Here is a 23560-nt window from a genome sequence, read left to right on the forward strand (position 1 = left end):
CTCAGGCAGCAGTGCAGCATTGGGTTAACACACTTCCAGGTGTGAACACACTTCACACACAAACACCTTCTGAAAGGAAACATTTGGTCAAAAAACAGCATGAAAAATCATAGAGACAGAAGACGTTTAAAAAGTGGAATTTATCTTTATTGGACACAGAGTAAAATACAGGTTAGATTACCATTTTTTATAGAGTTCTTCCACACGAAAGCGACCTTCATGCCTACAAATCTGCCAGGGAAATGTCATCTGACAGCATAAATATCAAGACTAAAAGCACATAAAAGGAAACAAACTAAAGCTTTGGAACAGTTTCTTTCAGCAACAGTCACTGAAGAGAAATATTTACACCAGTCTTTTCTAAGAAAAACAAAATTCTGGACTATTTCTTTGAGTGCTCAAAATGACCAAGGCTGCAGGCCAGAGTGTCAGAGACTTTTTAGTGTTGACACCAATGTGATCAGCATTTTCCGTCATCCTCCAGTCCAGTCCTCCACCTACAAAATGTGAGTCTTTACAATATTTGCTGTGAAATTGTAAAGCACTTTCCCCTCATGACATTTCAAACACCTTCATTAACCACTTCCTTTGGTGTTCCCCTCCAAATGAAGAGCAGCAAAGCAGAACAATCTGGAGCTGATTATTTAGAGAGAAACTCAGGGTTTGGAGTTTCTTAAATCACTAGTGATAACATCTAAGAGAAAAGCTCTCATTTAAGAATACTCAAGATTATATATATTTTTTGCATTATAAGAACTGGAGGATAAGTGTGATGTCACTGCACCAGATTATTTTAGTTTAGGATAACCTTTACATTCACACAGCATTCGCATTTGCTTGTTTGTTTATAAGCACTCGTGTTTGATAGGTGTTTCTCTCCTGCATCAAGAACACAATCAAAGTGTAAACAACATCAAAGTAACATTCAGCAGTTCTTGGGAACCTTCAAAATAAAAGCTCAGAGCCAAAACAGGAAACAGCAACACAATGAATGTGTTTGAGGATAATGGGCCAGATTTTGAAGGGTTTGATTGACACCGAGCTCCTCTTGCATCATTGATTAAAAAAGAAATAATACAATTTATTTTTATATTACGTTTACTACAAAACAGAATAAAGAAAAACTAAGTGTTAAATGTGGAATCACTGCCCGTTTGAAGGCCATGATTATCCTGCTGGAATGATTGCAAATCACATGTTTAAAGTAAGATCCCATGTTCCTCTGCAGCGGAGTTCAGATTTAAACCTTTACAAATGAGTGCTCCAGCTGCCATACAAAAAACACGGACACATATTCAAAGAGCATAAATACACTTTAGACTCCATTACTACTCAAATACAACTAACCCCCATGTTATTTTAAATCTATCTCGTTTTTCATTTTCAGTCTACCCTGTTCAGATAAGTGTGGATTTTCCAGTTAGGAGGCTCTTTCGCCTGATGTGATGTCCACAAAAGAAAAAATGAACAACAATAAAAGTGCACAAAACATACAGAGACTTACATTAAAACAGTTTGTACATTAAAAACAAAAAAGGCAAAAGGGTGAGGTTGAAATGGTTTCAGTTAATCTTTCTTTTAATTCCAGATAAATCTTTTCCCACCGGCCAGGTCGTACCTTGTTTGCATCCATCGGTGGTGTGCGTTCTTGGATTCTTTCTTTCAGCAGAAAAATCATGTTCTGTGTGAAATACATAAAGTGCAGTGCGTCTGTCTGAACTGACGGTGGCGCACTTTGAGCCCACCAAAGAAGCTCCCCTAAACAATTCCTTTGGTGCTGATTTGAGATGGCGAGGCGTTTGGGTGTGGCACAGACATTCCACTTTGTAGGAAGCAGCATGCTTATAAGTGTGAGAATCCTAATAGTACAGACTGATGGCAGACGTTTGCATGACAAAGCAACATGACATAAGTGTGCTAATATTCTTTCTTTTGTTTTAAAGAAAACAGTTAACATATGCTGCTGTGGTGAATGACTGAGCTGACGTGCAAATGGTCCCTCTTCATTGGTGCACTTGCCTCCCACCTCTCTAGCCAATCAGAGAGCTGCGTCTGGTGAGGTCCACATTGCTTGCGCTGAATTCCCGGCGGTCCGAGAGGCCGGAGTTGACATCCTGAGAACAGATCAGGATGGGCAGCTAAACAAACGACTGTTAACTTTAAGCTAACTTATCCCCCTACTGAGGGGTGGTACCTGTGTGGTTTCTTCAGCACTCTTGTTGAGGAAATTCAGCGAGCTGGCTCTCTTCATTCTGTATAAACACAAATATGGATAAAAAATTAATTTAAGTCAGGTAATAGCCAAAATAAAAAATAAAAAAGCCTTAATTAGTGCTTTAAGTGGGCCAGTACTCACCGGCACTTAGTACCGGCACATCTAGAGTACCGCAAATACCATACTCAATAACTTCAGTTATGATTGTTATTTTTTAAATAAAAAAATGCATAATTATGATAAATTATTTGATTATTCTAAGACCGCCCACTTGCTTGCTCACGCTGCGCACTTGCGTCACAGGTCACTAAGAGCCAGTGGCAGGCCGTGCATTACACACCTGTGCCTTCATTAGTGCTACGTCTGACTCACTCAACCCCCCATTAACCATGTTTATGCCTCTAAATAAGCGAAATTATTAAACAGTAAACAAATCTCATTATGCAACTACAGCCAGCACTAAACATTGAAGACAACAACTTAAATTTGGAATATTATTACATTTATAATTTCAATCATCAAAAATACAGATTATTTGAAGAAAAAATCCTGTCTTTCCTCTAAAACAGTTCGATCACCCTGTCATGCAGATTATTGCGCTTTAGTTCTGTCAAGAAGTCCTTTGCTATTCCGTCAAGGCCAGTGCTGAGAGCCGAGTCTGTCCAGTTGTGTTTTTCCGTAGGTTTTAATTTGCTTTAGAGCCGAAAATGTCTGCTCGACAAACGCAGTGGACACGGGGATGGTCAGCGCCAAACACACAAACCTGTACGACTGTTTCATGTTCTCACTCAGATTTTTCTGATGAATGAAGTCAAGGAGATCACTGGGAGATTTTCTTGCAAAATCCTCCATGGTGTAAATTACAGTCAGCTCTGTTCCATCCGGATCAAAAAGTGTTCTGCGGCTCTGTGTCAAACTGGACAAGGCTCCATGTGACCTCCTGAAACTTTTGTCCAATCAGAGGGTCTAAATACTGTGACGTTGCCTAAGCCTGCTAGAAAGTCCTGCCTTCACAACTCAAAATCGGATTGGTTGAAAGAGATGAATGACCAACATTGATTTTGCTTTAGGAGGCCTTCACAACTCATGGTGAAGGCCCTTACCCTGCCTAGAAACAAAGGACAGCTGAAATGTGATTGGTTAAATGCTCCAATGTGAAAATACGTCAGTCTGGAAGCAGCATAACCATCATAAACACAATAAAAGAGAATGGACAGAGCATTTGGAATGATTTAATGAGTTTGGATGGTCAGATTATAATTTACACATGATTTAGATATTTTTTATGCCATCATAGAAGGACTTGAATGCCCTGACGGGCCACCACTGCTAAGAGCATCAGGCTTCGTAACATTTATGCTAGATCTGCTGGAAAGACAAATATTAAATCCAAAGGTGAAATTCTGACACTTAGATAAGCGGAAGATATCTATCCACAGAAAATCCCTTACCTCCAGCTTTCGGAACAAGGCCCGCTGCTACCCAATCTATAACAGCTACCCAATCCATCTGCGCATGTGCAAATATTACGCCAATTCCACAATAGCGTTTTATGGACAGGGTATGTCTTCGGATTTTAATAACAATAATAACCTTTTAAAAAGTTTACAACAATAAAATGTTTAGAATAATGAGACATTTTATTTTAATGTCGAAAAAAGAAAAAAGAAAAAAAAATGTTAAGGCTCAGGACCACACAAACCTACTAATGACTACAAATGGACTTACAAATGTTTTCTTCTTCTGTTTTGTTTGGTGGCAGTTTAGTCCCTAAAGTAAGAGGATACAGCCCAACTTACTGAGACTATATTAACTCTGTTAACACAGACACATGCCGCTCAGGGAGTCCAGAGAGAAAATGTTGATGCACATTTTTCTACGGGCATGCTGCGGCATCAGGTGGTAGTGAACACCCGATGCTGCAGTGAATTTAGAAGTGCAGTCCACTCGATAAGTGCCCGCTCCTTGCATGCAACCTGACTGTTAGAAATGAGGAAATTAAACAAGAGTGTAGTTTGTGTGGGCATCCCACGGGCACTTCCATATTATAAGCACACCCTGTGCGTGCTGCGTTTGTGTGTAATCAGTAAGAAGTCAGTGTGTGCAGTTCACTTATGGCTAGAGTGCTGCGTTAGGGCGCTATACAATAGCATCTCCTGTATGTCATATGTGTGTGTTACTTACATTTGTCTTTCGAATACTTTACCACACGCACAGCAATCGTATGTTCAATTTTCATGAAGTCCCTTAAGGCCCCCGCAGGAGCCTCAAGGGAACTGCAAGACATACCTGCGCTCACCTTCAAATACAGCCGCTCCTGTCTATGACTCTGTATATTTTCTTTATTTTATTCGTTTATTTCACAGGGACCATGCACATCAAAAGCATTGCTGCAATCCGCCAGAATTAACCCAAAGGCTATTTTTCACCCTAGTCCCCGGACAGGTGTTAGAAATTGTCAGAATTATCAACCTGTAAGGACCCGGACAACCCGAAAAACCAGCATCACCTGTATGAGTCAACCACCCTACGAGTGCATGTGACTAAAGCTTTTAGACATCAGACAATATTTTCACGGACTGGTCTGACCAGGGAGGAGTTTGCGTTTAATATATTTAAGCTTCCGGTTTCTGAAAAACCTATTTTTCAAATTAAAATGCTACAAAAAGAAATTTTGTTTTAAAAAATCTAAAATTAATGTGTAGACCTTTTTTTTCAAGACGAAAAAGATTCAATGAAACATAGTTGTTGATTTGTAGAAGTTGTTTCTGATTTGTATATAATTCATGAAAATCAACAATACAGTTTTTTTTAATACAACACCATTCGCCCCGGTTCAAGTCCCGGCTGGGGGACCTGAAACAGAACACCAATGGGGGACCTGAAACAGAACACCAATGGGGGACCTTTCTGTTCATTTTCTGGAGTAACATTTTCTGTGCTAAAATGTTTTAACAGATGCTTGCCTAATTCAGCCTTGCTCTAGTAAAATTCATAAATGTCCCTTTTGCAAGTTTCCACAAATAAGAAACAACTTTCTTTTGTTATATCTTAATTCGATCTAAAACGTTTGCGGCTGGTTTAAACTTACACTTTGTAATGAAAATCTTCCCTTTTACTTAAAAGTTGATGCTAACAACCGGATGCTAAATTCTGCTGCCTCCACTTTTAATGATGGATAAATAAACCAAAATGAACTACTGTCGTAAAACTAGTATTTTCTAAAAAACTAAACATGAATCCACCATGTCTGTAACTTCCTTATCTGCATGTGTGAAACATTCAAAAGTCAGTCGCTGCATATTAGGCAAGCGAGCAGCTTCTATTCGTCGGAATAACTGTCTCAATAAATCTGTATTTGGAGGAAGAATTCTGATTTTTTCTGTAAATAGCAGCTTTATTTTTATTTTTTCAAAATAAAACTTCCGTCAGTTTCAAAAAAATAAACAAAACGGAAATAATCTAAATTAGCATATGCATTTATTTTCTGTCTGCGGCCTGATACCAAGTGGCTCACGGACCGGTACCGGTCCACAGTCCAGGGGTTGGAGACCACTGTTTTAGTGTACTACTTTTTATTGCTTGTTTTCATCAAATGTTCATTTAAAAACAACTAAAGTATAATTTCTATATCTGATTTATTTTCTTAACTGGCCTGCAGTAATGAAAACCATGAGTGGCTAACGTGGGAAAACGTACATGGCAAGCCTGAGGACTTCCAGATCTCAAATGAAATCAAGAAACCCTTACCATATATACTGGTCGCCCACTTTACTAGGTCCACCTTGCTAGTTCTGCGTTGCAGCCCCTTTTGCCTTCAGAACTGCCTTAATCCTTTTTGGCATTGATTCAACGAGGTTCTAGAAACATTCTTCAGAAACTTTGCTCCATAACGACATAGTAAAGGAGATGACAACTGCTATGGGGATAGGTATAGATTCTCAATAATAATTTATAGATTTTTTTCCCCCCCAAATAAAGTGAATTTCTAGTGTGTATAGATTTATTTTTCAAACTGAAAGTCCTTCTTAGCTGTATTTTCATATACTTTTTCACTGGCTGAGACCGCTTCTGTCGCTCAGAGATTTCTGCGCACTCACCCTGGGTTTCGGGGTTCTTGGGGTCCGCTGCCCTGCAGCTTCTTCACTAGCATTTCACTGCTTCTTCTCAGGGCGTCGCGGATCTTCCCAAATGAGCCACTGCGGCGCAGAGAGCCGTTACCTTCCTGAAACCAAAATCAGAGCTGTTGATTGCAGCTGAATTAAATTCGGCTGTAAACTGTAAATGCAGGTACTTGCCCCGTTCCACTCAGCAGAGTCGTCACCCTCTCCATCCCTCCGCTGTCCCACCAACCCACCAACGCCATCCCGGCTGTGTCGTCTGTCACTCCCTCCACCCACTCCATCTTTGAGCAGCTCCACCACTTTACTCTGGTTGATGGCATCAATGCCCTAAGAGATGAAGAGCTAACACTGAGCAGTCTTACACAGGCAACCTCTAAATCACTTTAGAGAAATTCATGAGATTATGGCCGTATCTGAATTCTTCCCCTACCCCTCCAGGGACAGGGGTGTCCAAAATAGTTTTTGGATTGGTAAACCCTCGCGGTGGAGGGATACAGAGCCCCTCGTCGAGAGGGTAATCCACGACGCGGTGTGCCGCAGAAGAGAAACGTGGAGAAATGTCTTCACGTGGGCGTGCTCTGAAGCACAGAAGCTTACATATAAATCTAAGTAATGATTTCTTTTAAAAGTTATACAACTGATGTTATGTATTTTTCCATATCTCTCCGTTTGCAAGGCTAAATGTAGGGGTAGGGAGAAGCCGTAGGGAAAGGGGAAGATTTCGGATTAGGGCTATAAATCACACTCCTTAAATTAAGTTGGTTACCGCAGTGAAACCACACAAACTACTCTAACAGCTTGAAATGTTTCTGTTGTACAGGACAGCTTGGCATTGTACCTGCTTGCGTGACCTGCTGGCACACTCCTCCAGAGTTTCCGCTGCCTCCAGTTTGCCCTGACGACGGTACAACGCTGCGAGGCTTTTGAGGGTTGTGTTCACTGTTGGACTGAAAAATACAAATTCAAAGAAAAACACTTCAGGTTTCCTGTCGTTTTTGAAATATGAATCTGGAGTCACATTCAAGTCAATAATGGACTAAAAAACGAAATCTTAAGAAAGTAAGAAGATCCCCTAGAAAAAATGTCTTATTTCCTGTCTTGCAGGAAAATTAATCTGAAAAAAGTTTTTCAATAGCAAAATAAGTGTATCTTAAAATTTGTGTTAGTGACTAGAATTTCTTTTCGCAGAAAATGAATTCTTGGCAAGCCAATTTTTACCCTATTGGCAGATTATTTTTGCCTATTTTAAGAAAAAAATTCAAATTTGAAGAATTTTGACATAATCCAAGGGGGGCTGTTTTTGCAGTGAAAGTGTGCTAAAAAAGACGATCATCCATCAGTGAAGTGAATTCATGAAACCATCAGAAAATATGAGGAGTGCTCCTTGATGTCTAGAATAAATTAATGTCACACTGAATTTGTAGCACAATCATCATCAACCTAACAGTGATGAGATTAGAATTTAAAGATTAAAGGAGTAAAGGCCCGTACACACCGGGACGAATATTCGCCAGGCGTTATTCGCCAAGTTTTTTGTGTTCACACCCAGGCGATTTTCGCTGACGATGAGCCGAGCGAACATCCAATTTCATTCCCTGACATTAGATGGCGCTTAATGTAAACAGAAATACTCCTGTACACAAGGTGGCGCTGCGCAACTTTACGCTTCTTAAAGTCGCTTTTCACTCAGAAGAAGAGAGCAAGTATTTACGCGCTTGTCAGAATAATACAAAGAAAACATGAATATTTCAAGCACCAGTAGCTCCAACTGGTGCTTGGTTCGGGGATATCTTAGAATGTCCGTCATTATTTCTTCACGGCAGTGTAGACGCTACTCGGCGTCTATCTTCTACGCTGGTATGTGTGCTCAGCAAGGCAGTTTTGTGTTTGAGCGCCCCCAAGTGGTGTTTTACTGTAACTTCAGAAGCTCCAGACACGTGTGCAAAAGCGCCATTCTCATTGGTCGAATTCGACGATTTCGACGCGAGGCGTCAAAAAAAAAAAAACGAACCCGAGGCGTTTTTTTTTTGACGCTTTGACGCGTGGCATTTTTTCGCGTCGGTGTGCACGCTCTCATTGGTGCCCTTTGTTTAGTCACAAGGCGTTAAACGTCGGCGAAAATCGCCGGCGAAATTCGTTCCGGTGTGAACGGGCCTTAAGAGCGGCATTTGCTCTGGCTACACTGCAAAAAACATATGATCACCATGTATTGTTGTCAGGTTTTTAGTTTAAATGCCTTATTAACCTTAATCTGAGGCAAAACTAAGTAACTTTTTAATACGGTGTAAAGACTTGTTTTAAGACAATACATCTTGAATATCTTAAGTCATTTCATCCTAAAGGGCCTATACCATGCAAAATCTTTTTTTTTTTTGCTTTAAAGTGCATTATAATGTCCATTCCTCACGAAAAGAAACCCCAAAGTGGTATTTTTACCCATTCACACAATTCTGAATATTCCTTTAAAAACCTGCGCCCTGAGCATCAACCCACAAAAACGAGCAGGTTCTCATTGGCTGACGTAATGCTGAGAACAGCCCCTTCAAAGAAGAGTCTGCACTGCCACTACCGCCCCCAGGCTAGCACACACACCCACTCACTCCGTGGAGCTAGCGGTGTTTTGCAAAAATGCTTTCCTTTTATAAGCACAATGTGCACATCCATCTTTGGAAAAATTCGGATGTTTTGTTTTTTCCTGAGAGAGACGCAGACAGACTGCTAACTCCTAGAGTTACTAGGTTGACGTCATGAAATGTGCGACACATTTATATGTCTGTGTATATCTATATATATCTATAGATATAGATAAATATATATGCACACACAGACCAAATGTTTGGACACACCTTCTCATTCAAAGAGTTATCTTTATTTTCATGACTATGAAATGAAGGCATTAAGACTATGAACAAACACGTGGAATTATATACATAACAAAAAATGTGAAACAACTGAAAATATGCTCATAGTCCTACTGAATAGACTGTTAGAATTTGTATTATGGTAAGAAGCAACTAAGTACAGAAAAACGAGTGACCATCATTACTTTAAGAAATGAAGGTAAGTCAGTCCGAAAAATTGGGAAAACTTTGAAAGTATCCCCAAGTGCAGTCACAAAAACCATCAAGCGCTACAAAGAAACTGGCTCACATGCGGACCGCCCCAGGAAAGGAAGACCAAGAGTCACCTCTGCTGCAGAGGATAAGTTCACCACAGTCACCGGACCTGAACTCAACGAGATGGTTTGGGGTGAGCTGGACCGCAGAGTGAAGGCAAAGGGCAGAGAAGTGCTAAGCATTCTGGGAACTCCTTCAAGACCATTTCAGGTGACTACGTCTTGAAGCCCTTTAAGAGAATGCCAAGACCAAAGCAGTAATCAAAGCAAAAGGTAAATCAGTAATTAAATCAAAAGGTGGCTACTTTGAAGAACCTTGACCATGACATATTTTCAGTTGTTTCACACTTTTTTGTTATGTATATAGTCCCACATGTGTTAATTCAGAGTTTTGATGCCTTCAGTGTGAATCTACAATCTACAACGCACGCGCACGCACACACGCACACTTTTACCTGTCTACCTTGCAGGCTTTATACCAGCTCCCATACTCGACATACGGACCTGAGTCCTTGCGGAGACCCTGAGAAGGCAACAACAGAAAGAGAAGGCACAAAGGCAGAAACAGCAAGTAAGACACAAACTTAGAACTGTGACGCATGGGATTTTTGATCACCGCAGTGATGAATAAGCATGGGGCGCCTTGCTGCCCTCCTGTCAAACACAAAATCCCCCGGAGGCCGCGTTGCAAATGAATACAATTACAACGCAGTATTCTTTATTAACAAATAACAGTAACAACTAACTACTACCTATCTGACTAATGAGTGGGCGGCCGTGGTACGGTGGAAGAGCGGTCGACCCATGATCGTAAGATTGCAAGTTCGATGTTGCAGAATGATTATGTGTATGTGTGTCAGCGCTGCGTGTGTAGGAGGAAGGAGCACAAACAAGTGTGTTGGGGGTGCGTGTTGATTCTTCTGCAGTGGACCGCTCTCGAGCTGCAAGCGAGCCTTCACCTGTGCTCTCTGGTACAGACATCTTCTCAGACTATTATATATTACCCAGTAATAAACAGAATGCAGACACTTTGTCACCTTTATCGGTAGCCATGAAGCCTGACACCCATGAAGAACGCAGGGCAGGAGGCTCCGCCTTTATTTCTACAGGCACGTAACGTTGCGCTGCACAAAATAGTTCCTAAACAAAACGTGCAGTGATATTCATCGCACTCTAACAGTGCGCATTCATGTTTGGTGTTACTGAGTGAAGGAGAACAGTAATAAACCCCCCCAACACAAAATCCTCCGGCGGACAGCCATGTCGCAGACTCAAGAACGCACGCAGCTTGTAATGGAAATGAATACAATGGAAATGAATTATTAGAACGCAGTAAATTTGTCGTATTTCCTCGCGAGACGGAAACTTCTGTTGTAGAATGAGGATGTGTCTGTGCTTCTAAAACCATGCGCATGCATGTGTGTGTGTAAGTAGACAAGAAACCCTTGAAGTCTGAAAACAGGACTAGCAGAAAAAGTAAATTATTAGCGAAGATGAATGTGTTTAATGTGTTTATTATAATTCCAATCACGCACCATATGCAGAACTTAAAAAAAAAAACTTTCAGAAAAAAAAAAGTGCGGTGATGAGGTTATCGTCACACCCCTACACAAACTAACTTAAAATGCTTGTTGTCCTGATCAGCTTTTTCGCACTGTTTGGCTGTTGGAGGATAGAAATTATATAAACAGCTGACCTTGCTTTCTTCCCTCTCCTCTGCGTGCATCCAGATTGGTTTGTTGTCATCTGCAAAGTGAGGACAAAAGAAGTGTAATGCTCTTAAAGTCTGCCTTATGAGAAATTCAAAGAATAAAAGAAAGAATCATGTTTTAAAGCCACTGTGGATGTATGCTGTAATGACTCTGCTGTTTCTGTCCAAAATTCTGAAGCTTCGTACTCTTGCTCTGCCTTTTTGTGCAGAACGTGAGTGCTGCTCAGGACTTCAGACTTATTAGTAAGGCAGGCAGAAGGGAAACATCAGCATTTTACATGCTCAAAATCACAGAATAATCCTGCGTCCTGCTGAGGACTGATTTGGGAATCAAGTGTGGCCAAACCCCAACAGAATCCAGCAGTTCAAGAATGATTCTAGTTTTCGCTGAGCATGAAAACCAGAAGCACTGACTGTGTGGAGTTTTAGTTCTTTCTTGTTGTGCTGCTGAACTCCTGGCTTCACTTACTATTTACAGATCCAAACTCCTTCTCATGCGCTCTGGTCAGGATTTCCTTATAAAGGACTTCTGCATCTTTAAATTTACCCTGCTTCAGGTAGCACGTCGCCTGCAGTGAGACAGTGTGGATCCACGTTTTCACATCCAAATAAAAACTTCAAAGAACGTTTAAGACAAATGTTTTGAACCTTCCACGAGTTTGATCAACCTATCAGCTAAACTACTCACCAGGTTATTTTTGGTTTTGGCAACATTTGGATCGTCGGGTCCCAGCTGGGACACGTAGATCTCCAGAGCTTGAGTGTAGTAGTACTCCACCTCATCGTACTTGCCCTGGTTCTGACACAGCAAGGCCAGGTTGTTTAGCTGCTTGGCCACATCTGGGTGCAACTTCCCCAGCACCTAAACTCAGACAAATTACATACATTTGCAACAAATTCCCGCCTGCTTATTGGATTCTGGTCAAAAGAAAATCACAGCTGCAGAGCCACACTTTTACTCTGATCTCCAGCGCCCTCTTGCAAAGGGGTTCCGCCTCCTTATATTTGCCCCTTTTGCCATACAACACAGCCAGGTTGTTGAGGGTTGCAGCCACAGCTGGGTGGTCTTTTCCTAGAGTCTTCTCTCTGATGGCCAGGGCATCATTCAGAAGGTGAGCAGCTTCTTTATATTTGTTTTGGTCCCTTAAAGACACAACAAACAGCTTTTTTTTATTCGCATCACCAACAAAACAGTCTCAGGAGGGAATGGAACAAAGCTGTGCAGATTCCTGACCTGTACACCAAAGCCAGGATGTTCAGCATGGTAGCCACGTCAGGGTGGTCGTGTCCAGACGACTTTTCCAGGTCCTCCAGGGCTTGCTTGCAAAGCGGCACAGCGACCTCGTAGCGGCCCTGAGAGGCGTACTGAATCACCAGGTTGTGCAGCGTCCTGAGGCGCACTGGGATCTCGTAGCCCGCGTGTTGGGCCGCCACATCCCCACTGGGCTGAGCTGTGGGAAAACACAGACGTTCAGGAAAATCAAACTCTGGGTCCTGAGTTAGTCTGAACTGCAAAAATATATTCAATATAAATATACAAAAACATTAGAAATTCTTAAATGTAACAAAAAAGTTGATCTTTTTGTCTTTTTGTCATTTAGTTTAAATTGTATAAGTTGTAACTTATTTGTTGTACTGAGAGGTCTGGCCATGGATCTTTGTTTTGAATGACAGAAGAAAATAGTCACCTTCCATGCATTGACTGGATAATACAACTGGACAGATCACGGGTGATGTCACCCTTGATTCCAACCAAATGAAGTCAATTCAGTCACCATTTTCCCGCAACATCTTGGTACGAGACGTCCTTAGTAAGCCGTGACTGGTCCATGTACATTTCTATGGCAACCACTCTCTCCAATCAGGAGTGAGCATATTTGGCCACACTTAATCCACTGAAAGCAGGCTCAGAAGAATCTGTCAAATGCTTCAAACGTTCGATGCAAGACCAGCTACTTTTATTGAGGCATCTGATCGGTCAGTTTATAACTTGAACAACTCGCGCTGAAGCAAAAATATCATGAAAAAAAAATTAGGATTAAAAAAAGGTTAATAAAAAGTAGTAGAGCAAGAACTGTTTTCTGACAAATAGAATGAAAGTTATCGCTGTTTATTTCTCAATTGAAGTCTATGGGATTTTGGCTTTTTGGGACTGGGGGTACTTCCTATTCAGATTTGAGCGGGTAGGGGTCACTAAGTCTAATTCTCATTTATTGTTAATGCTTCCATGTTTCTTTTTCATCTGTAGCCATAGCAACAGGCAGAGGTGTCACAGACCTGCCTGCTTCAAAGTCACTATATGTGTTAAGGCAAAAAAGGTAAAAAACTAGTAAGATTGGCAATCCTTCTGCTTCCAAGGCTGAAGTAGAAACACTTCGCCAAAAGATGGATGATTTTGAAAATAGAGAACGGAGAAATAATTTATGCTTTATGGGATTCCATGAGGGCTGTGAGGAAGACAACGCTGTGAAGTCTTTGAAAGAAATAATCCCAAAAATATTTAACATGAAGTTTCCAAAGGGACTGGAGATTGAAAGAGCGCACAGACTTGGATCCAACCCTGGAAAAGGTGAAGGGAGCCAGACACCTCAACCCAGACCCATCATAGCCAGGTTTCTGAGGTTTCAGGACCGGGACCGCATCGCTAAAGCAGCACGAAGGATGGGCACCATCACCTGGGAACAGCGCCGCATCATGGTGTTTGCCGACTACTCCAAGCTGCTGAGCAACAGACGGATGAAGTTCAGAGAAAGCAAGAAGCTTCTGTATGAGAAACACATCCGTTTCTCTCCGAATTACCCAGCAGTGCTGATGGTAAAAGCACCTCAAGGATCCCGCCGGTTTGAAGACCACAAAGAAGCCTTGGCCTTCATCACCTCTATGGATTAATCCGGTTTGTTTTTATTTATTTATTTATTTTTCTTTTTTGGAAGGAACATGCAAGGGGGAGAGGAAAGAACCCAAAACACACAGAAAAGAAGGGAAAATCAATAATTGGTTGCTTGCTTGGATCACTAGAACATAATGTGATCTATTTCACATTCAGAGCTTTTTTTTTTACATGAGGAAAAAACTAAACATCTCTCATTTTTCTGGAGTTGGTAAAAGGTCTTTTCGTTATTAGACATGTGCAAGAAAAAATGCATTTGTTTAGTTCTTTTTTTTCTTTTCCATACATTAGTGGGAAAATGTTTTGCTATTCATACTGTTCGAGTTCAGGGTTGTATACTGTTTTTGCTCTAGCGGCTCAGCATGGGAGGGCGTGGCGCTTAACAGCAGCTAAGGTTAGGTGTATGTTCACGGACCAAAGTGAGGGAACTGTAGTTGTCTGGATACTCAGACGTTTTTTGAGTTTTGCTTGACAGGATTTTATTTATTTTTCTTAATGTCTTGTTTTACTTTTTGATGCCAAAACAATGCTGCTGCTTATTGGGGTATAGCATTGCCTAACTTACTGTATTATCACTATGCCTTCTCTCTTAGGCATCTAGCACATTGGTTCTTACCACCTGAGAGAGCTCCCCCTTGGTTTCCTCTAGGAAATGTGGCTAATTCCCTGTTGACACCACTGAGCTGTCTGTCAACTAATCTGGCTCCCCACTCAAAGTCACATCCTATCCTGTCACATCTTAAGGGTATATGGGAAAAAGCGGCCGAAATCTTTAAATTCGATCCACACCTTCATCTGGCTGCAGGTATCTGGCATCATCCCAAACTCTGCAGAGACAAAACAACCTTTTTCTGGAAGTCTTGGTTCCAGAAAGGAATACTGACATTAAGCGACTTATATGATACTAATGCACTCAATCATTTGAAAATCTAAGGCAGGATTTAAACTTACCTCGCCAAGATTTATGGAGATATCTGCATTTACAGCACTTGTTAGTATCAACTTTCGGTTCCGTCACTACAGTCCCATCAAGTTGCAGCATTTTAGAGGACATCAAAGCGGCATTTAGACGTGGACATGAAGCTGCATCTTATTATAGGATGATTTTGACAATGTCTGACACCAACACATTATCCCCAAGACAACCTGGGAAACTGATTTAAATATTCATTTTACAGAGGCAGAATGGAATGGGATAACTAAAAATATAAAAACAATATCAAGGAACTACGAACAAGACTGGTTCAATTTAAGGTCCTACTTAGAGTTTACTGGACACCCAGCAGGCTGCATAAAGTGAGATTAGCAAAAACATCTGCCTGTTGGAAGTGTCAGGATGCTACCGGCACTCTTCTACACATGCTCTGGGAATGTCCCAAAGTTCAGAGCTACTGGTCATCCATACATAAGGAGGTGGAGAAGGTGGTTAGTCAAGACGTTCCCTTCCAGAGTAGACTTTATGTTCTAGGGGACCCCTCAGTTCTCAGTCGTCTACCGCCTCCTCTTTTACAGTGGATCCAAACAACAGTAATGCTGGGTAGGAAACTGTTAGTGAGAGAATGGAAGGGCCCATCAACTCCATTCCTTACTCACTGGCAGACCTCTCTGGGTCAACTTGCAGCGCTAGAGAGGTTATCATATAGATTGCTAAACAGAATGGATGACTTCAACAGTAAATGGTCTCACTATTTTGAACACATAGGTCAACGACATCTCCAGCTCTAGAAACCAGAAATGACCTCAACTCTCTGTTATGTAATGTTATATCCTTTTACCCATGTATAAGGGCCAACTGTCAGATTTGGCATCTATTTGTGTTTTTTGTTTTGCTGTTTTTTAGTTTTATTTTTTCTATTTCTTTTCTAATTTTCTTTTGTTTTTGTTTGGGTGTTTTGAAGTTAAGGGGTTGTTGTTTTCTTTTTTCCACAGTGAACTGCATCTCAGGTCTATATCCTGTCTCTGTGGAATATTGTACTTTTGTCTTTAAAAAAAAAACGAATAAAGTTTAAGTCATAAAAAAACTAGTAAGATTGACAGGTTTCTAACCAGGGCTCCAGACTGCGAGCAATTGGTCGCATTTTGCGACCAAAATTTGAGAGTGTGCGACTGAATTTTACATCCAGTCGCAACATGCGCGACCAGTAAATTTGCCTCCCCCACCCTTCGTATTTTTTATACATTAAACGTGGAAGGGGCACGTCAATGATCAATGAAATAATCAATGAGACGCGAGCCCACACGGACACAGGCAGACACACACACTCGCGCACATACTCATGAAACGCGAGCACGTACACACTCGCGTGATGCCTGTCTGTGAGGCGGCCACTGCGTGTGAGAAGAATAGGGAAAGCCACTGTGAGTGGCTAAAATGCGTGTAGGGGGAGGGGCCTAGAGATAATCGAGTGCGCGTAAACATCTGTGGAAAGGAAACGGAGACAAATATCACAACCTGATATGTGCGTCTGAACTATGGGTAAGCGAACTATTGATTCGTTCTTCCGACCTGCGGCTGGTGTACCAGTACCAGAGTGTACAGCAGGGGTCTCAAACTCGCGGCCCGCGGGCTATTTGCGGCCCCCAAGATGATATTTTGCGGTCCCCGCCTTAATATGAATGTTTAATGTTACTGCAGCCCGCCAGTTTGTATGAATGACACTTTTTCATTGTCGTGCGCGGAGCTGACAAAGCAACCAATCACAGTGGGGTATATGACTCTTGGGGGCGTGACAATGACAGGGCCTGAAAGCAGGACACCTGACAGCCCCCTCCCCGGACCACATTAAGGAGTTCCTTACTTTCCTTTAGAACGTATTTATTCGCTCGTAATTTTCTAAATACATGCAGTCCGTGCTGAACTTTTCTCTGGGCCGCACAGAACCGGAGGAAGGTTTAGGTTTTGGTTATGGTTACGGCGGCGCATCAAACGGTTTATGCACGGCCGTTACGGCAGCACACCGCTCCCGTCCCGCGGGAGTCGGGTCAGCTGAGGAGAATAAATGTCCCACACCTACATGCGTGACAGCTAACGGGGCTTGAACTTTAAACACGCTCGAGCAAAAACAACATTAGTTTTATACACACTGAAAATACGTGGGGAAAATAGACGTGTTTGAGATGAACCGGCGGCTCGCCTGGATCGTTGGGGAGACCAGGCGGGGGCTGTGAGATGAAAGCAAATCTGCAGCAAGACTGAAGGAGAACAGGAAATTGGAGTTGTCCTTAACATTCAATTTAGTTTTAATATTCTTCTACCCCTTAGTATGATCTGTGTTATTATATATGTTATGATTATTTTAATGTTTTGTGATGGATGTAGCCTTTTTTAATGAATTGGTATTTTAAATTATTTTAATTAATCACTCCACTACAAAAACCATCAGGACACATGTCCCATAATGCATTGTTTTGTAGTCTGTAGGGCAGCTTTCAGTCAGTTCAGTTTCCAGCTGTGTCCGGGTAGGTTTGCCCCTTGCTCCCACCCCTTTCTCGCGATATTTTTGTGATGATTGACAGTTGATGTTGGAGCAAAACCAAAAATATATGTCTCACCAGGTGATCTGCGCAGCGTTGAGTTCACCTGGGTGATCTCAAACACGCTTATTGTGCATCTTGGCTGCACCTATTTGGTGTCACCAAGATAAATTTCCATCCGTTTTCTTTACTATTTGTACTGTCATGACAGCGATGGTGCTGTCAGTTTACCTTCTTGTTGCATCTTCAAAAGTGCAGAATAAAATGTGACACTGAATTTGAAACAGCACATTGTAATTTCTGCATCTATTATTAAAGTATTTATTAGTAATACAGTGGAAATTAGTAGATTTGGTTAGAATGTTGATTTACGGTATGCGCCCCTAAATTTTCTGGTTGTGCCCCTAAAATTTTCAGTTAGGGGCCACAGTGTTCCTAGTGAAAAAAGTTAGTCTGGAGCCCTGCTAACTATTAATTTTAATCTTTAAAAATAACAAGACTCTTTGAGTCTCTTTGAGTCAAATTCTACAGTTTTTCTCCCTCTCCAAAATGAAAATGTTAGAGAGACTTTTGGACATGTTTGTCACCTGATCACTATTGTTCTTAGAAGTGTGCAGTGATTGTGAGGATGTCCTATGGTGGACTGCTAGATTTTAATGTTTAGCTATTAAAACAAAAGAATAAAAAAATATTCACATTGCAACTACAGATGGGACTGAAGAGAAACAGGCCTTTCACCTCAGCCTGAACGCTTTGTCTCTAAATTGTACAGAGAGACCTGCAGCCTGCTGATGTCATACCTGGTCCCTGGTCGTCATCATTGGGAAACAGGTCGTCCAGACTGTCCTTTGAAGCTTCTCCAGCCCCCGCTCCGTCTCCGCAGCTCTGGTTTTTCTCCTCTGCTGGAGAGGCGTCGTCGTCAAACTTTTTGATCTGGTTCATGAACTCCAGGTGTTTCTTCTCCTCCTCCAGCTGTGCCACACTCTGCTCGCTGCAGTGCAGTTTGTGCTGCGTTGCTGCAAGCTCGTCCCGCAGCCACTGGTTCTCCTGGCAGAGGCGGCGCACCTGAGCTCGCAGCTTCTGCTTCTCGGACTCCACTGCACTCAGGTGGCCTGAGAGGGCGATGATGACCTCACAGGATCAAAGCAACATAGATTACTCAATGTGTTAAAAAAAGATCAAGAATAAAGCAAGCTTATGTTCCTCGTCTTACTTGTGCCTCTCCTAAACCCAGCTCGATGTCTTCCAAACTCTTCCGGAGCAAGCCGGACTTCTCCTGGGCAACAGGCGGCTGAGAGCAGTCCAGCAGCGAGTTCAGGAGCTGGGTGTGCTCACTGCGCAGCGTCTCCAGGCCCTGCATGACTGCTTTGGTGTTGAGGACGATCTCATCCTGGCTCAGTCGCTCCAGAGCTTCTTCATGAGGATAAACCATGGTGGACATTGCCTGGTTTCATACACACTGAGAAAATGGTTTTTAATATCTTTAATTTATCTAAATCTACACAGCAACTGCTCTATGTATTCAGATTGTCAGAAGTACAAGGAGGGGGCAGAAAAGTTTATTTTAAAGATTTTTTTAACAAAAAAAAACAACAACAACAAACGGAGAAAACAGAATCAATGGAACATTTTCGTTTTCCCATATTGTCGAAAAACACGAAAATCGCCAATTCTCAGACTTCTCCACAAAATGGCTGCCAAGCTGTAGGTCGTGTGGCCATCCCATAATGATTTCAAAACTTCCTTGGGATATCCTTGACTCGTGTGTTTTGGTTTCGTTACTGTATTTTGAAAGATTTTTTTTTGGCCCCATAAGCGATTTTCGACCCATTCATTTTTTTTTTACAGTATTGCTCGCTGTGATGTCATTGTCTTTGGGGGTTGTCGTTCAATCTGCCAAAAACTCACTCCGAGAAAGATGGTGTTTTTGGCATGTTTTTCTCAATATGGAGGACATATAAAGAAACTTAAGCCTTATTTAACATTTCTGAATATTTCCTTCAAATTGTTTTAAATCAGGAGCAGATAAAAAAACTGCAACTTATTTGTGACGTAGAAATTATGCTGGGTGGGCCACAATCTCCCTGCTCCACTCCATTCTGATGCATACTCTTATAGACAAATAGATTCATGAACGTCTTTGTTTTCCTCGTCTGAGCTGACATCTGGTTCAAAACTGTACAGCTGGATAGCTCCAATATTGCTCGCCAGTTTTGTTGCACCGCTAATGTCAGGTTGGGGGTGTTGTTGTTGCTGAGTTGTGTTCCGCACAGAATAGAGGTGAATTTCTGATTAACTACTGCTGCTTTGGAGCAACTATGTCCTAGAAAACCACACAGTTTTTTTAAATTTGGCTAAAAATGGCTTGATGATAGTTAAAAGACCACTGGAAACAATTTTACAATAGATAAAAATGAGAGAAAAAATGATCAGTGTGGGTCATTAATGTCTGCCTGTGAGAATTGTAAAAAGTGTATGGTGAGGGGTTTTACAACCTTAAAACATCTATAAATATAGTAAAATTAAAGCTGGCTACTCTACATATTTTGTCTTTGCAGGTTATTTGTAGAACGCCTGATAAACAAGGGACCACCATACACAAAAAAAGGAAAATGATATTTATTCTGAGAATTTCTTTTTACAAAACGAAATAGTTTAGTTAAAGGGCCTATACCTTGTCAAATCAACAGCTTTTTTTATTTTGTTAATTCCTCACAAAAGACAACAACCCAAAGTGGTATTTTGATCCATTGACAAATTTCTGAGTATTCCTCTAAAAACCAGCTCTCGGAGCACCAGCCCCTCCCAATCCATGAAAATGAGTGGGTCCTCACCTTCACAAGTATAAAATGAGAAACAGCTCCTTCCAGGAAGAGTCTATGCTCCCAGCACCACCCCCAGGCTAAGACACACACCAACATTCTCCGTGGAGCTAGCAGGGATCGGCTAAACGCTTTACTTTTCTATGCACAATATGCACATCCATCTTTGCAAAAGTTCGAATGTCGTGTCTTTTCATAAGCGAAACGCAGACACACTGCCGAGGCTGGCTCTAGGCTGACGTCACGAAAGGGCGGCGCCCACAAGGAGCGAAAGACAGTGCCTCAGAGATCCAGTCGTGTTACTTCCAGGTAGGAAAATGAGCTGCGAAAATAACTGTTGTTTCTTTTAAAAAAAATGTTATTTAGTGTGCCAAAGGTAATATATTATCATATATATGGATTACTCTGAGCATGATACAGGCACCCTTACCAAAAACCTTCACCAACAAAACCAAATACTTGAATTCATGTTGTCAATATAGTCTTCAAGAATGATACTACACAAACATGTCTGAAATCTCATCCACTGATGTTGAGTATTTTGGTAAAAATGAAATAAAATATTTTTCCCAATATATTGTATGTTTTATCATGAGTCTGGCGATACGATATATATCGCAATACAGATCACGCGTCATTCGTTCTCATCTGGAGCCCACAACGAAGCATCACAATCCACGATTCTATATGGTATCGGCAGCAACGTTGCAGAGTTTTTGTTCGGGACCTATCCCAAGGAAAAATTAAGTCTCGTATGTCTCATAACAACAAAACTGAGAGGATGCCTGAACCTTTAGCATTTTACACAAGCTGATTCTTGTGGGATATTGTTTTGGTGCAGTGTAGAGCTCCTCGAAGAGGCTCAGTGGGCTGTGCTGCCAACTAGCGGTCGCAGGTTTAAATGGAAAATAAGAGTCAGACGCTAAAGGAAACCTAAAAATAAATCAATATCGTCTAGGCAGCATTTGTAATCGATACAAATATCGCCAAGTGAAATTTTGTGATACATCGATTTCCCCCTACAACCCTATAGTATATTACAGCTCTAAAATATTGATATTTCTCGGGCTGCGATGAAAATATCTGTTCAACCGTTTTGTTACAGAAGCCCAACTTTTGCAACTTGGTGCCTTCCATAATCACAGCGCACCTGTTTCCCCCCGCCCCTCCCCTGGCTGTTCCACTCACTCACCCATCTACCTACCCCCTCCCATCCGCCTCGCACACCGACTGCAATGCACCAATATTCACACTCTTAATTTCAGTTTTTCAAACCGCCGCCTGTCTAACGGGGGTGTAATCTATTTATTTGTCACATTCAATGGGAACGTTTTAAGTTGCAGACTGAAAGGAGGAAAATACCGGCGGATGCGTCAAGGCCTGAGACCGGGAGGGAGGCGACGTTTGTCTTGGCAGCGAATCAATCGAGGTGACCGACAAGGACGAAACTCGTAAAATCCACATTTAGTTTCTTCCGAAAAACATCCCAAAAATCATTCGCGTTTCGGCTCTCCACATATTAATGAAGCGTACAGGCCGCTCCCTTGCGTTTTACAAGGGGATGCACAATATGTCGCGCACTAATTTATTGCGCTTTGGAGGCTGATGTCCGTCATCAATGACAGTCATGAAATTTTACTACAGTCGACAAATTAAAGAAGAAAAAAACACAAAAATTATGCCCGATTGTGGCCCATAATTGCATACATAATCATTTTTCCAAGAAAAATATAATAAAAGATCATTTCCATAAATTATAACACTACAAAAATGTCTATATATTTGTAAAAACTCAGCTACCTTCGTCGAAAACGGTGCGACGCTTTCCGACTTCGGGACAAAGCAGCAGCTGAATGTTGTGATGCTTTGACCTGCGTCAGTCTGCGTCACTCGTGGCAACTTCCGGGAAGTTTTCAAAAATAAAAGCCAAAATACACCAGTGGTGACCCGTCCCTATCTTATTGGATAGGAAATAGACTTGCTTTTCTATTTACCGACGTCTTCATTAGCAAGTCTAATATAACCACCACCACCAAAACAACAACAATAATAATACTTTAAATCTCAAAATTATGTTCAGAAATCTGTAAACGTATTATTCCAGAAAGAGAACATTTATTTTGGAAAAGTGAATAGGCAAAAATTTAAAAACTAAATAGATTTGGATTTTTAATCAAAGAGTGATTACTACATATCTAGTGATAAAACTATTTTTAAAGAATGAAATGGCAATCTCTATACCATTTTGTTTTTGAAAAGAATAATTGAATAATTGAAGGGCCACATCCATTACTCATCCAGTGTTGGTCCTTGGCCAAGACCCTTCACGCTACTGCCTAATTATGTAGCTACAAGCCCCCCCCCCCCCCCAAGTCTGGGTCTCCCTGTGCAGTTCCCCACCCAGGATTAAATACAGGGTTGTGTGTCAGGAAGGGCATTCAACGCAACGTAACAACCCAAATGTGTGCCCTTCGTCAAGACTGATTCGCTGTGGCGTCTCTTGGCAGAATATGCTGAAAGTTAAATAACTCCACATTTGAACCAAACTGGTTATGTCCTAAGAAGCAAATATTAAGACTTCAATTTTTTTTTTAATTTCCCTACTTTGCTGGGCATCATAGTTGTTCCTTCCTCTCACCGACAACATCCTCTTTTCCTTGAATTGGCTTTGATGTCACGATGTTCAGAGTAACTTTTTTAGGGCTGTAAATGGTCTTCAAAATTATCCTATAGTAGATGATATGGTACAAAAGAGCAAAACAATTTGAAACTAAACAATGTTTCAAACAGTTCGTCCGATTCTGTCTTTTATTCTTAAATGTAATGCTGTTTGTTTTTAATTTAATTATGTTGATTTCAGACCAAGAAACCACTTATTAGTGATTAAGTAAACAGTAGAACCTATAATCCAAGTCTTGCTTGTTGATTAATCATTAAATATGAATGAAAAGGAGAAGCACATCAAACCTTTGTTCAATATATTTATTACAGAGGAGCTGACTCTTGTTGAAGCTCAAAAAAAGCTGAAAAGTTAAAGCACTGGGACTTCTTAATGATGGAGCAGTGAATGGAAACAAACATCACAACAGGTTTACAAAACAGGAACTTGAAGCTGAAGCTTCTTGTGGTGTTTGTACCTTTTTTTTTAAGTCAGCCTTCAGAAAACAAACATCTTTATTTTTACTCTGTGGACAGAGAACTGACCTTTA

The 23560-nt window shown here is 41.3% G+C and overlaps 1 protein-coding gene across 1 annotated transcript; it reads right to left on the reverse strand.

The window, feature by feature from the left end:
- Positions 1-121: 121 nt before the first annotated feature.
- Positions 122-22273, reverse strand: klc2 (kinesin light chain 2). The gene is made up of 14 exons (XM_004079866.4): positions 22152-22273; positions 18743-18988; positions 18330-18660; positions 12400-12616; positions 12119-12308; positions 11854-12027; positions 11635-11734; positions 11151-11200; positions 9910-9977; positions 7178-7286; positions 6514-6666; positions 6316-6440; positions 2195-2252; positions 122-2114 (listed from the first exon to the last, which is right to left on the reverse strand). The coding sequence occupies exons 2-14, from the start codon at positions 18968-18970 to the stop codon at positions 2031-2033; spliced, it is 1887 nt and encodes a 628-aa protein (XP_004079914.1). The 5' UTR covers positions 18971-18988; positions 22152-22273; the 3' UTR covers positions 122-2030.
- Positions 22274-23560: the final 1287 nt, after the last annotated feature.

Source organism: Oryzias latipes, chromosome 18 (genome assembly GCF_002234675.1).
Source record: "Oryzias latipes chromosome 18, ASM223467v1".
In the NCBI taxonomy this organism is placed as follows: Eukaryota; Metazoa; Chordata; class Actinopteri; order Beloniformes; family Adrianichthyidae; genus Oryzias; species Oryzias latipes.

Coding starts and splice junctions, on each gene's coding strand:
- klc2 (XM_004079866.4), bottom strand. CDS start 18,970: ATGTCCACCATGGTTTATCCTCATGAAGAAGCTCTGGAGCGACTGAGC. Junction 12,309..12,399: donor ATCCTGGCTTTGGTGTACAG/GTCAGGAATCTG, acceptor TGTGTCTTTAAG/GGACCAAAACAAATATAAAG. Junction 9,978..11,150: donor AGGAGAGGGAAGAAAGCAAG/GTCAGCTGTTTA, acceptor TTGCCTTCTCAG/GGTCTCCGCAAGGACTCAGG.